This window comes from Peromyscus eremicus, chromosome 7, assembly GCF_949786415.1.
Source record: "Peromyscus eremicus chromosome 7, PerEre_H2_v1, whole genome shotgun sequence".
NCBI lineage: Eukaryota > Metazoa > Chordata > Mammalia > Rodentia > Cricetidae > Peromyscus > Peromyscus eremicus.
This window is the reverse complement of record NC_081422.1, coordinates 39,379,498-39,394,419: the sequence shown is the minus strand read 5'-3', so window position 1 is coordinate 39,394,419 and position 14,922 is coordinate 39,379,498. Positions and strand designations below refer to the sequence as shown.

The 14,922-nt window shown below is 47.6% G+C and overlaps 1 protein-coding gene across 1 annotated transcript; it reads left to right on the top strand.

The window, feature by feature from the left end:
* Positions 1-2,407: 2,407 nt before the first annotated feature.
* LOC131914283 (T-cell surface glycoprotein CD3 epsilon chain) lies at positions 2,408-14,057 on the top strand. The gene is made up of 8 exons (XM_059266877.1): positions 2,408-2,533; positions 4,736-4,753; positions 6,935-6,949; positions 10,083-10,100; positions 10,532-10,741; positions 11,768-11,935; positions 12,478-12,524; positions 13,422-14,057. The coding sequence occupies exons 1-8, from the start codon at positions 2,482-2,484 to the stop codon at positions 13,476-13,478; spliced, it is 585 nt and encodes a 194-aa protein (XP_059122860.1). The 5' UTR covers positions 2,408-2,481; the 3' UTR covers positions 13,479-14,057.
* The last annotated feature ends 865 nt before the right edge of the window (positions 14,058-14,922 follow it).

Here is a 14,922-nt window from a genome sequence, read left to right as displayed (position 1 = left end):
CCTCCCTGCCTTGCAGGTGTCCTACATTCCCATGAGCACCTGCGCACAGACCTCCACCTCAAGGTTTGTTTCCCAGAGAACTCAAAGGATGACAGTGCACATTTAGAGATATGAAGATAAGCCCAGAGGGAAGGGGTCCGTTATCGTGGTCCCACCCCTCGGGGAAAGGCAGAGGGGTGGGAGGGGGTGGGAGATGATGGTCTTGTTTTATAGCCCTCCTGTGCTCTTCATTGTTTTTAATATGCACGTGTATTACTTCCATAATTAAACCTTTTCATATAAAAATCTTAAAGAATCAGGTTGGTGAGATGGCACAGTAGAAAAAAGGAACCTGCCACCAAGCCTCACAACGTAAGTTCAACCCCCCAGGACCCAGGGAACGTCGAGGAAGAGAGGTCAGAAAGAATGTAGGAGCCACAGACAGGGAGGTGCTGGGTTCTGGGCTCCGCACGGCCACTGCACTCATGCACTCACACTGCAGCTGTGGTTACCTGCACAAGGCAAAGCCAGCAAGGACAGACGGCATCCCAACAGGCAGCGTTAATCAGACTCAGTGAGTTACAGGGGCCGAAAAAGCGGGGAGAGATGAATTGGAGGTGTCTGAAGGGAGCAGAAGGGGGAAATCGAGGTGGACATGATCAGGACAGATTGATTGTATACATGTATGAAATTGTCAAAGAATGAATAAAAGGTCATCTTCTTGGGAAAAGGAGCAAGAGCCAGAGAGCGAGATAGCAAGGTGGGAAGAGGGGGATCCTGACTGAGAAAGAAAACTCAGCACCAACCTCTGGCCTCCACAAGCACCTCCACACATGTCCCCACACTCAAACTCACACACACACACACACACACACACACACACACACACACACACACGAAAAGAATTTTTAAAGGAACGGATAGTATTACTTGTCTGGGGCAGGCGGTGGGTAAAAATAACGTAAGAGCAGGAAAACAGGCAGAAGGGCTGTGAGAAGCTGTCTTCTGGCCCAGGCACAGCCCACGCAGTCATGACCTTATATTGCAGTGGCTGTGGCTGCCAGCAATTGATCTACATGTGACCGGGCCTATCAACAATCATGGACTGGGGAGGTACTTACGGGGCCCTCAGCCTTCCCGCTGAACGGTGGGCTGCTGATGGATTCTGGAAGAGGGGCCGTCATTTTCTTTAGTCCTGTCTTCTGATTAAAGCCCTTAACATGATGTCAGGGCACAGAAAGGAAGCTGTGCTGGTACTCAGTGTTCAGTACCGGCTCAGCATCAGAAGACCAACTGAGGAGCTCATCAGGCGCCAGTGGACTGCTCCAAGCCCACTGTCACACCGTGATAATCCTGGTTAAACTCAGCAGATAGCATTTAAAAAAAAAAAAAAAGCCAGAGAGATACCTCAACAGATAAACTTTTTTGTGTTAAAAACCTAACGACCTGAATTGAAACCTGGGACTCACATGGTGGGAAGAGGACTGAGTCCCTCAAGTTGTCCTCTGACTGCCACACATTGTGGCATGCGTATGCCCACCCACATACACATACAACAGATGAATAAGTAAATAAATAATGTAAAAAATTAATAAAGAACATGAATGTAGGGAGACTTGTTGAGAAAGGGAAATTAATAATCAGAAGGCATGTTGTCCATGTATGAAATTATCAAAGAGCAGACTCAATGATCTCAAAGAAAGAGGTCATTGTTTATAACTCAGAAAGGGCCTTTGCTAGATTTTAAATAATAATAATAATAGCAGCTACCTTAGTGGATGTATGAGTAAAGCCCTTAACATGATGTCAGGGCGCAGAAAGGAAGCTGTGCAGGTACTCAGTGTTCAGTACCGGCTCAGCATGTGCCCTGAAGGGCCAGGAGGAGCTGTATGGCAAAATCCTGTCTCGAAGAAAGAAAGAAAAACAAAGGTCCTCACAGATCTTGTTACTAAGATGGCTCCATCCTGCTGCTCAGAGCCAAGGGCACCATAAAAGAAGACAGAGTCTGAGTGTTTCCACATCTTCCTGCCCCAGCTGGTGGGGTTATGCGTTAGGAAGGCGCCCTAGTGTGGAGACTCTTTGCACAGGGCACACACATAGGTATTTTTCACAGAACCCAGAGGACGTGCCAGAGTCCCCTTGCTCATCCTTGTGGGAAGGCTGCGAGGCCCAGATTTCCTCAGACAACCGAGGCGGATCGGGGCTTCTGCCTGGAACATTTCGAATATTACCAAGTGACGTGGAGCAGGCGGGCCCCGCAGGCCCTCTACACTTCCTGTGTGGGGTCCAGACACCTGCCTCCCCTGCCTGCTTCTGGTGCTTCTTCAGAAATGGTAAGTCTCTCCTGGTAAAGCGGCCTGGTTTCCATCCTGTGATTGCAAGCAGTGATCCAGGGGAGTCTTTACAGACAGCCAGCACGTTGAGAACTTCCTCTGGCTTCCTTTTCAGAAGTAATGAGCTGGCTGTCTCCGCCATCTTAGTAGAGCGTGCGTTCTGAGAAGGATGCAGTGGAACGCTTTCTGCAGAATTCTGCTCCTCGGCCTCCTCCTCGTAGGTGAGTAGGCAGGAATGAAGAAGGGTGGTGCTTTTCCCGGCCATTGCAAGGCTCACAGCCTTGCCTGGGGCGGCTGGTGCTTCACGGACTAAAAGGGTCAAGGAACTGTTGATGATACCGTTAGGGAGGGGGGACGAGGGCTGGAGGGGGGAAAATGTGGCCCCAGGTGCCCGGGAGATGGTTCAGGAGACAGGCAAAGGAAACCAGTTGGGTTGATCATATCTACTGAGGGAAGGGGTCTGTCTGTCATCCAGAATGAACCCATCTGTCTGATCTGAACTCAGCAGTGCTTAAGGGAAGGAGCAGGGGTAGCTCTGCTTGGTTTTGGGGAGAGGGAAAAGGTAGACCCGGGCCCTGCCCTGCTTACTGTCTTTGAGACAATCCCTTTGTGATTTCCGGTCTTTTGAACGTGACCATGAGATTCCAATTAGTTTAGTCCTTTTTTCTGAAGCAAGGTGGGATGTAAGTTGATAAACAGCTGAGCGCTCTCGTGTGAGATAAATAGTGCAAGCGCGTGCACAAAAGCCGTTTGCGAAGTGTGCGTGCACTGCATGAAGAAAGGACTTTCCACGGTTTAACCTATTTGATTCTTACTTCTTCCTTGGAAGAAAGGTGGCCCAGCCCCTGACTTACAGATGAAGTTGTCACTGCAGGATTGAATAATTATTCAATGATAAAGAGTAAACCCAGCAGCTGATCTGGGAAACCAGAATGTCTGTCTACAAGGCCTGTGCTTGGAAGGGTTGCACTTTGTGAGCCAAAATGGCTCATGAGAGTTTTCCGTCAAAGACCTAGAAAATACTGTGTTGCCAGAGCTGGCCTCCTCTCTCAGAGCCACAGCCATTGTGCCTCCATTTCCTGCTTCACCTTGGGTTTCTCAAGCATGAGTACACACACATCTTCACTGGGGGTGCTGAGTGAGGTGGCTGGCTGCTTCTAACACAGAGGCTCATGATGCAGTCTAGGTAGGCTCTTCTTAAACTCAACATCCTTCCGCCTTAGCCTCTAGAGTCCTGGGATTATAAGCTTGTGCCATCATCTCCCTCAACATTCCATATTTCTAAAAAGCTTTTATGTTTATTAATCTGTGACAGGTCCAAGGAATACACTTTAAGTCTCAAGGGGCAGAATATGACTCTTGCGTGGAATGGCCAGGCCTTTTCTTAGAGGTCTATGGTATAAATTGTACTCTCTGTTAAATTAAAGAGATAATAGCGATAGATAGATAGATAGATAGATAGATAGATAGATAGATAGATAGATAAAAACACAAATTAAAAAAGAAAAGAGGAAAGCCTCCGAGAAGGTTCAGTGGGTGAAGGTGCCTCCCACCAAGGCTGACAACCTGGGTTTCATCCATGTGAAAGGCGAGGACTGATTCTTATAAGCTGCCCTCTGACCTCCACACATGTGCTATAACACGCATATGCTCACATACCTACACACAAAATAAGTAAATGTAAACAAATACAATAAAAGGAAGAATAAAGAGAAAGGGGGGGGGTAAGGAGAATACTAAAGACTTAAGCACCCTAGTAATGTGCCTTGTCTGCTCTGGGGATGGGAGAACACCTCACCCTACACAGAGGCTGTTCATAAACAGAACGCTCAGGCAGTGCAGGGGAAACTGGTCACGTAACAGACACAAGTCAGTGTTGAGCGAGGGGACCCAGGAGAGCCCGGATGCACAGGCTCTAGCTGAGGAGCAGTCAGGTTTCAAATATTCCCACCCCTGTCTCGAGCAGAAAACAAACGGAAAATGTGAGCTGTCCGGCTCTCAGGAGCCAGAGGCAGAAAGAGTCCCAACACCTGTAGCCACCAAGGGCTTGTTTTTCTTCTGAAGTCGGAGACCGGTTTTCACAGTGGAGAGTCTGCTGTCACGCTCATTTGCTGTCTCCTGGGCCACCCAGAAAGGAGCCTCAGTGTGCTCAACTTCTGTTTGTCAGGGCCACGCGTGCACCTGTGTCTCATGCTGCTTGTCTCCCTGTTCAGCATCCTCCCGAATTGGCTGGGAACCCCTGCCCAATACCCTGCAGTAAACATCCTTTACTGGTGTAGAGAAACAGCTGATCTGAGGGGGTGGGTGGGTGTGGAAAGGCCTTTAAGTGCCAGTGACAGGAAGACAGGAACACAACTTTTTTGTTTAGCATTTCAGGCATTCACAGCCCTTACTAACTCATTTCTTTATTGTTTGTTTTCTAGTTGGCACTCGGCAGGACGGTAAGATATGATTCCTTTCTTTGCTATGAAATCATGCCGGTATTCTTGGTTCAGCCGTCACACTAAATAACAATGTTCCAGTCTATAACTGATGGGCGATGTATACAATAGTAGACCCACGTGATTATAATGGGACTGGGTCACTGTATCCTTTCTGTGTGTACATACACAGATACGTACCATTGTGATTGCCTGTTCAGTGTAATTACATGCTGCAGAGGTTTGTAGGCTAGGCACAACACTCTACAATATATAGTCTAGGTGAACAGTGGGCACAACACTCTACACTATATAGTCTAGGTGAACAATGATCACAACACTCTACAGTATATAGTCTAGATGAACAATGATCACAACACTCTACAGTATATAGTCTAGGTGAACAGTGGGCACAACACTCTACAGTATATATTCTAGGTGAACAATGATCACAACACTCTACAGTATATAGTCTAGGTGGACAGTGGGCACAACACTCTACAGTATATAGTCTAGGTGAACAGTGGGCACAACACTCTACAGTATATATTCTAGGTGAACAATGATCACAACACTCTACAGTATATAGTCTAGATGAACAATGATCACAACACTCTACAGTATATAGTCTAGGTGAACAGTGGGCACAACACTCTACAGTATATAGTCTAGGTGAACAGTAGGCACAACACTCTACAGTATATAGTCTAGGTGAACAATGATCACAACACTCTGCACTATATAGTCTAGGTGAACAATAATTACAACACTCTACACTCTAGTCTCTTGAACAGTGGGCTCTGCTGTCTAGGTTTGTGTACATGTGTGCTATGACATGCATTCAGTGACCAAGTCACTTTAGAATGCATTTCTCAGAATTAACTGTGTTTAGAGTGCAGTTTTCTCAAGGCTTCCCATAGACAAACCGCAGGCAACAGTGAAAGATTTTTCTCCTCCTTTACCTCATAGATGTACCCCAGTTTAGGGAACAAGGAGACTGTAGAAAATGATGAACAACTTAAAACTGTTGAACAGTTTACAGTAGAGCTGGGAGGGTGACTCAGTTGGTAATATGTTTGCCTGACAAGAATGAGGACCTGAGTTCGATTCCGAAAACACACATAAAAAAGCCAAGCACGCTGGGCGGTAGTGCTGCACGCCTTTAATCCCAGCACTCGGGAGGCAGAGCCAGGTGGATCTTCGTGAGTTCGAGGCCAGCCTGGTCTACAGCGTGAGATCCACCAAAGCTACACAGAGAAACCTTGTCTCGAAAAACAAACAAACAAACAAAAAGCCAAGCACAGTCCAAGCACTGGGGAGGCAGAGACAGGAGGATCCCTGGGGCTTATTGTCCAGTCAGCCTAGCCAAGTCATCAAGCTCCAGGTTCAGTGAGACACCTTGTCTCAAAAGCAAGGAGATGGAGAGCTATAGCAGAAGGCACCCAATGTCTGCCTCTACATACACACACACACACACACACACACACACACACACACACACACACACACACAGAGGAACACTAACATACACACACACACATACACACACAAACACGCACACACAGGAACACTAACATACACACACACACAGGAACACTAACATACACACACACACATACACACACAAACACACACACATAGGAACACTAACATACACACATACACAAAAAGTTAAAAGTACCAATGGTTTTCATTCTTCTGCTTTTCCTATTTGATATGGGGTTGGTAGAGGATGTGAGGTTGGCCAGAATGCATGTATAGGGTGACCCTGGTTAAGTTTTGGAGTGGCGTTTGGGTGCACATTCATAATCATGGGCTTGGATAGTCTGAATGGGGGTGTCTATTTGTGCACTAGCCGGAACTTTACTTTCTCAGTCAGAGCAGTTGAGTCAAGACTGTCCCAATCCTGTTTAGTCAGCGCCTCCAAACTGAGAGACGCAACATTGTATTCAAAAGCAACAACTGTGGCAGGCTCCGTTCCCTTCAGTGTATAGCCAGTGTCCATGGCAGTCATTTCGTGCATAGCCAACAGATACAGAATGCAGAATGTAAGACTCCAAACAGCTTGTCATACACAGCCAAAGAAACTTCAAGTCCAGTTGTGCTCTTAAGACTGAGGGGAGGGTCCTCACCCACGGGAGCAGGCTGGATCATAGTCGCTGATAAGAATATAACTAACAGCTCTTATTGCTTCCCTTTCAGATACCGAGAACCCTGGTAAGAGGATTCACTCTACACAGCCTCTTCTCAGATGTTGAACAAACTGATCAGATAACACCATGGGAGTCGTAGTAACAATGGGAACTGGAGCTAGTACAGGGAGACTGGGGTCAACTGTCTGAAATGTGTCTGATTTGGCTACTAGCTTCCATGTCTGCTTAGAGCTATGCATGGATGCTTCCCTGTGCTCGGGAAAGACTTTCGCACAGGTGGCTGTGGGTCAGACAGACCCTCCATTGGTTTTTGTGTGAGCCGTAAGTTCCTTGAAGGCCGAGGCAGAATTTCATTTACCTGTCCTTGGTGCCTGGCCCATAGTGGGTGCTCAATGAAGTGTGTTTGAGTGAATAAATGAACAGAATGTTAATGTTTTGCTAGTTCTTTGTCCTCAAGAAGCCAATTGACTTTAAGAGACACAAATAGTTGATGCTACAGTGTGCTGCATGCAATGGGTGGGTGCAAAGAAAGTATGAAGTATGAAAAGAAAGGCAAACTCCACAAAGTGTAGCTGAGGAAGGCTGGGGGGTTGGTTCCTGAGCTGAGTTTTCAAAGGTTTCACTTGTACTTCAGCACAGAGGATGCTTGAGGCAGAGGAGACAAAATCTAACCCTGAGACTTGTTTAAATACCGATTCAGTTCCCTACTTGGGTGTTAATGGATAGCTGCTTCATACCTCTGCTATTTGATCGTTGTGTGTAAAATGGAAACAACCTGTAGCACTGATGTGTAGACTTCATGACTGATTCATTTAAGATATAACAGTACCTGCCAGTCAGAAGTCAGTAGGTGGCATTTAGCTATTCCATAGAAACTCATTGTTTTTAGAGAGCAAACGTTGAAGGTTTGGGGTGGAGGTAGAGCCATGGCTCAGCAGTTAAGACCACTTGCTGCTCTTTCAGAGGACCAAAGTTCAGTTCCCAGCACCCAGTTCCAGGGAATCCGGCCTTCTCTTCTGGCCTCTGTGAGCACCCACACGTATGTGTGCATACTAACAAGCAAACATACACATAGAGTTTCTTTTAAATCTTTTTAAAAGGGATTAAATGAGTGTGGTGGTACACACCTTTAATCCCAGCACTCTGGAGGCAGAGGCAGATGGAGCTCTGTGAGTTAGAAGCCAGCCTGGTCTACATAGCAAGTTTCAGGTCAGCCAAGGCTACATACATAGTGAGACCCTGCCTCAGGGAGAGAGAGGTTGGGGAGATATATATCTTGGAAAGTAGATGCAGACAGACCTAGCCAGTACTTGAATAGAAGAATAAATGTTAAAGTTTGTTGAGCATATATGTTCTAGCTGTTGACCTAAATTAGGGGAGAAAGGCTTAGAAACAAATAGTCTAATCAATGAGGGATAAATAATTTATAGGAAACTCAATTTCTTAACCATTGTAAAATGCCATGGATATGTGTAAGAATGGATGTGTACAAACTCTTCATGAACACATCTGTCTCTAAACATGGACATCCAGCCCTTGTAAATCAACATTCTGATGTTGAATTTAGACCAATAAGGTTGTAAGCAATTTTTTACATGTTTTCAGACAAACCTCCTAAACATAGTATAATGTCTGTTTACTTTTAGTTTATCTTATTTAAGACTTCTGATTCACATAAACTTTCTAGGAAACATCAATGGTAAAAAAAAAATATTAAGTCAAAGCAGCCCTCTGTTATGATTATATCCAGCTCCCGGCTGCTACCTGGGGAGTAGTTGTGTGAAGTCCCAGCCAGATGTCTGGTGAGCAGCTGGGTCAGAGCTCAGCTATGGTAGCAGGATGGCAGGAAGGAAGGCGGGAAGAAGGCAGCATCTTTCACAAGCATCTGCTATGTGCATCCACTTTCACCTTCAGGATCCTTTTGATTCTTTCAAATACCCTCTGAAGTGGCCATTTTATCTCCACTTCCCTGATGAAGAGGCTTGAGGCTGGGAGCCATGGTGCATGCCTGTAATCCCAGCACTCAAGAGACTGAGGCAGGAAGGTTGGAAATGTGAGGCCAGACCAGGTGACATCACAAGACTTTGTCTTAAGTAATAAAGACTTTTTAAAAAGAGGAACACTGGGGCTCAGAGAAGTTAAGGACTTGTTCCTGCTCATACAGTCTGGTCATCCGTGTCTTTCCCCAGGAACACCTGTGTCTCGGCACTAGCCACCACCATTTTCTCTCTTCCAGCTCAGATTCTGTCATGTCAGGGCTCTGGCATATCCCAGTAGCATCCAGGATGCAGCCACAAGTCTTCCAGAAGGACCACCAGCCCACCTCTTAGGGCAACGATGCCTGTTATAGGGAGTGTGAGTTTTATGAATGGATTTCTGTCGCCCACAGCTGTGGCTCCTCCCTCCAACCAAACAACAGAGAGTTCCTTATACTCAGAGATAATCTATAGCCAAGTCACTCCTTACAGAAAGAGCCATCATCCTCTTAACGTGTGCAGAGAGTCTTGGGTCACTCAGAGGCGATATGGAGGAAAGTGTGTTGAGTAGGACATTTGATCTTGATTACAAGCAGCTCCATCAGCTTTAAGGGAGAACATCAGAGGCTGAGGATGTGGCTTAGTTGGCAGAGTGCTTGCCTGGCATGCACGAAGCCCTAGATTCAATTCCCAGCACCACATTAACAGTCCATGGCGGTGTGTACATAGAATCCCAGAGCTCAGGAGTTAGAGGCAGGAGGATCAGAAGTTGAAGATCACCCTCAACTTCATAACAATTATGTGGCCAGCCTTGACTGCACAAGACTTGTCTCAAAACAAAAAGAGAAAAACCATGGGAAATATATAGGCCAAGAGTCAGTCATTCAAATGTGTGGTGGTCTTTATCGCTAGGACCCTGTGACAGCTAGCCGTAGATGATTCTGGCTGAATAAGGAGAACAGCCCAAGAGTTTTCTGTCCTTTGATTAAAACTCCAGTGTCCATAGTTCTGGCTTGGGAGCACATGTGCCCATATTTTGAATTTGAAGTATCTGGATTACGCACGAGCATATTTTGGGGCCTTAATCCAGACCTCACCTCTAGGGTTTACAGGTCTTGGGGTGTTGGTACTTAGGACTGCTAGAATATTTTTATCTTAAATGGAAGTGTAAACCAGGATTATTTTCTTACTATTCTTTCCCTTTTTTTTTTTTGTTTGCAGATAATGAGGCACAAAAATGTGAGTCTACAGTGCTTTATTTATGCCCCGTCAGAAGACACAGGCAGTGGATGGAGGGGAGGAGACAGATTGAGAGAGAACGGCACCAAGAACTGAGAGCCTCCTATTATGTTCCCAGAGTCTGTTTCAGAAAGACCTCAAATGAGGACTTTTGTGGGCTTTTCTTTACTTCCAACTTCCCCGTTCCAGCTCCCTATGTGACTGCCTCCACTCTGAAGCCACCTTCCAGAGGGTTCTCTGCCCCTCCATCTATACACACACACACCCTCTCCCAATTTATCTAGTCAGGATGCCTCCCTCTGCCAAGCAAACCTCAACCGCAGTGATAAAAATCTCCTGTACCTGGCTGCCTCTTACAGTACCAACTTGCCATTTGTGAAATTACCTTGTATTTCCCTTCCAACCTCCTTCCCTTTTCCCTTTTTCCTCAGATTTTAAAGTCTCCATCTCCGGAACCAGGGTAGAACTGACATGCCCTCTAGAGAGTGAAGTCGTTTCTTGGAAGAAAAATGGTCAACAAGTAACTAATGAGAATGATAAGCTTCTGGTGCTGGAGAACTTTTCGGAAGTCCAGGACAGTGGTTACTATGCCTGCCACGCAGAAACCCCATCAAACGCTTACCTCTACCTGAAAGCAAGAGGTAACTCGGGCTCCTCTCCAAACAGCTTTCTCAAGAACCCCCCCAAGCCTGCCACAGTCCCTGTCATCCCAAATCTCCTCCTGCACTCTGTCCCTGGCTCCCAGGGACCACACAGTATCAGTATTTTCTGAAAAACAGATGAAACAGTGGCCTGGGATTGTCTGGGTAACTTCAGTTCGTATCAGAAAATAGCAAGTTCCCTCAGAGGCAGGCTTGGGTCACTTGCCTTGTAACATACTCAGAATCAAGGTTCACCAGCACCAGAGACACATTTCATTAGGTGGACTTGCAGAGAGACTCAATGCCACTACCTAAAAGTCCTAAACCAAGGCACCACAATAGGAAATAATAAGAGCTGCATTTATCTAGTACTGTTCTTGGTCTAGGGTGGGGGTGGGGGCTTGTTGTTAATTGTTTTGGTTTTGTTGTTATTGTTTATACTTGTTTGTTTTTGTTTTTCTGGGACAGAGTTTCTCTGTGCTGCCCTGGCTGTCCTGGAACTGACTCTGTAGACCAGGCTAGCCTTGTACTCACAGAGATCTACCTGCCTCTGCCTCCCGAGTGCTGAGATTAAAGGCATGCGCTATCACTACCCAGCTAAGTAGTGTATTTCTAATCCCAACACATGCCTCAATTATCCAAAGGCACACTAGGCAAGCTCTATACCACTGAACTCCGCCCCCAAGGTCCATACCATGGGATTCTTTCCTGCTATCCCCACATCAGCCATATAGGTTAAGCACATTTTTTAATTCCCATTTAGTTGATGAGAAAACAAAGTGGGCTGAAAATCCCCACAACTGGTGAGTGATGGAGCTGAGACTGTTTGTCTCCAGAGCCTCTGACTGTGATCAGCCATGTTGCCTGTCATTCTCACTGGACACTGTTGTAGCCAGGACTCTGATGCTGGCAGGCATGCAGGTGTTGAAGGCAGACTTGTCTTCCTCTGTTTCTTCCTCTTCTCCGAGTCCAGCTGTTTTCCTTTTTGGGTCACGTCTCTCCCTCCCCCACCCCTGCCCCCTGCAGTGTGTGAGAACTGCGTGGAGGTGGACCTGACAGCAATAGCCATCATCATCGTCATCGACGTCTGCATCACCCTGGGCTTGCTGATGGTGGTTTATTACTGGAGCAAGAGTAGGAAGGCCAAAGCCAAGCCTGTGACCCGAGGAACCGGTGCTGCGGGCAGGCCCCGAGGTAAAACCACAAAGCCGGGTGGGGGAGATTGGGCCTGGAACCAGGATGGGCAAGTCTACAGCAGATTCCAAACAGCTTCTCTAGCACGTTCTCTGTGATATCAAGGTCCCTTCAGAGGGCTCCCGATTCAAGATCATTACTCCCTTCCACCCTAAAAAAAACTCTGAAAACCAACGCTGACCAACCAATGCAGTGGGCTTCCTCAGATGCCCAGCAGTACTCTGCAGGAAGCACATTCGACCCCCAAACTGTGGGCAGAGAGATCTCAGGATGTTAGTCCCCACCTCTTCTTTTCCCTTCCTCCTGCAGAAAGAATGGGAGGACCTGAGCTAGAGCAAAGTCACAAATGAAGAGACCAGTGTGGAGGCCTTAGGGATGGGGTGAAGGAAAGAAAAAAGGAAGGGTTGCTGGGTGGGAAAGGGAGATTAGAAGAAAGGACAGAGAGGATTGGCCTCCCTTAGGTTGGATCCCCTGGCAGCCATCTTTACCGCAGGACTGGTGTTCAGCTTGGAAACAATGTTTTCCCCCTCCCTCCTCTGCAGGGCAAAACAAGGAGCGGCCACCACCTGTTCCCAACCCAGACTATGAGGTAATGGGATATAGTGGGTGGGAAGTTGGAGGGGCTGCTTCTAGAGAGAAGGAGACTGCATGGGACTGCCCATCTCCTCTGCCCGACACTTCAAGCTGCTCATCGGGTCTCCCAGGACAGGCTACCCGTGTGCCTTCTCTGCCTTCTTCATGTTATAACAGGACTATCTCAAAGGCTGGCTTGGCTTCCACAACCATGTAGAGGCAGGGGACCAGAGGAAGGGAGATCTGTCTTTTGCTCTCACTTGCTGGTTGACTGAGATTCTCTATGCACATGCTAACCTGATAGATAAGAAGGGTGTTCCAGCAGCATGCCAGTGCAGTCAACCAGTCATCAAAATAGGGCAGTGCTTGATTAGTAAATAGCCCCTAGTTTTCCTCCATCATGCACACTCACACACACATGCACATACACCACACACACACACACACACACACACACACACACACACACCACATGCATGCACAGTCGGGCACCACAGCTCCCCTCCCACCAGGCTGCCATTTGATTTCCCAACTGAAGAGTTAATACCTGGCACCAGGCCTGCCTTCATTGTGACCATGCACTAAGAATTGTTAAAGATTTTCTCTATCACACTGGACAAATTGAACAAAATCTGAGCATCAAGAATGGGGGATCTAGTGTTCTCTCAGTAACTCCAGCTAACCTTGACAGAAGTGCTGGAGGCAAGTCTTTCCAGTCTCCCTTGCTGGGTTAGGGAAGCTGAGGCTTCCAGAAGGAGGTAGCTGGCTCAAATCTGTGCCAAGTCACAACTGGACTCCTCCTGACTCCAAGCCCAGAGGTCCTACCCTGCACTGCAGCCAACACTCCAATGCGTTTCTTCCTTCATAGCTCCTTCCTCCCACCCTCCTAACCACCTTCCTCTTCCACCCTTAGCCCATCCGCAAAGGCCAGCGGGACCTGTATTCTGGCCTGAACCAGAGAGCAGTCTAACAGATGGGAGAGACACCGGCCCCCATGGACCCAGATCCAGCCCCCTGAGCACCGTGCCGTTCCTTGTCCTCTGGACAAATTGTGGACCCCACAGGATTGATCTTCAGTCTTCTGGGGAACACACCTCCTGGAACCTTGCCTCTGCTTCCTCTCCTGCCGCCTCTGCTAGTATCCAGTGCTAGAACAGTGCTGTCTCAATATCCTCTGAAACATTATGAATGGTCGGGCCCTCAGCCAGCCATCTTGTCGGGATGCTTATTCCAGCCACTCACTCCCTGCCAGCTCCTTCCTTCTGCACAGATGTTATCTTTGCTGTCAATCCCCTCCTTTCCCTGCATATAAATTGGCCCTCTTCCCCAGCCCTTTCCTATAGCTTTCTGTTTTCCCACCTCTGTGTTTTACACCCTAACCTGGGGATGGGCTCAGTGATCATTGGCAGAGGTCCTGGCCCGACACCTGCTGCGAGTCCCTCTCCACGTTTCATCTTAAATCCTTGGATAGTCATCTGCATCTCCGTGAATATACCAGACTCCTCTCTGCTAATGGAAAAGCAATAAAGTGTATTGGCTAGAAAAGTTACTGTCTCTTTTTTTTTTTTTCTGGAAGGTTCTCAGAAGCAGCCTGTGTCCTAAGGCAATTCAGCCTCTCCCCAGGGACTCAATGCATTGCTTGCCTATTGGAGGGGGTGGGCACTAGCAGCCCTCACATGCATCAAATCATCAAAGGTGCTGAGTGATGGGTGGTCCCTGACGGAGTGGTCGGTCCATAAAATGAATGAGACAAATGAGACCCGAAAGGCAGGTGGTGATACCAGAAAAGAAGGGAGGGAGCAGAGGGGGTTGGGGCTGAGACAAGGCTTCCACCAGCTGCCAGGAAACTGCTGAACAGAACAGAGGGAAGTGGAAAAAAGCCTCACAGTGCAGCTCGCTCCTGCCTGGGAGGCAGCTGCCTGAAGCCCCAGATGTGGTGGTTATGCAGCAGGATGTGGGCTGTGCTGGGAGTGAGGGCCAGAGAGACAGTGGCGGCCAGAAACCAGACATGGGAGGCCATCGGTGAGAGGGTTTGGTTCTCTGTCTCCCACACACTCAGCTTGCAGGAGAGAGGAATCCAGAGCCCAAGCAAGCTGTCCTAAGCCAGCTCAAACCGGCAGGCTCTCTTCTGTCCCTTTCTGCCCTCAGACACATCCCTGCGACATACTGTTCACGCTCAGCCTCAGACTTGTGGCTACAGCTACTATTTGTTGGTCTCCACTGATACGTCACTTTTTTCTCTCTGGGCATCAAGTTTACGTTAAAAGGAACCTTGGAGATTTTGCCCATCACCAATGGCTATTAAGCAGGCTGGCTCGGAGATGGCAGATTTTGTCCAGCATATATTTGATTGTGTCCAGTCATGGACATTCATAGCTCAGCATGGCATAAGCATTAGCAGTTGGTGTTTACTG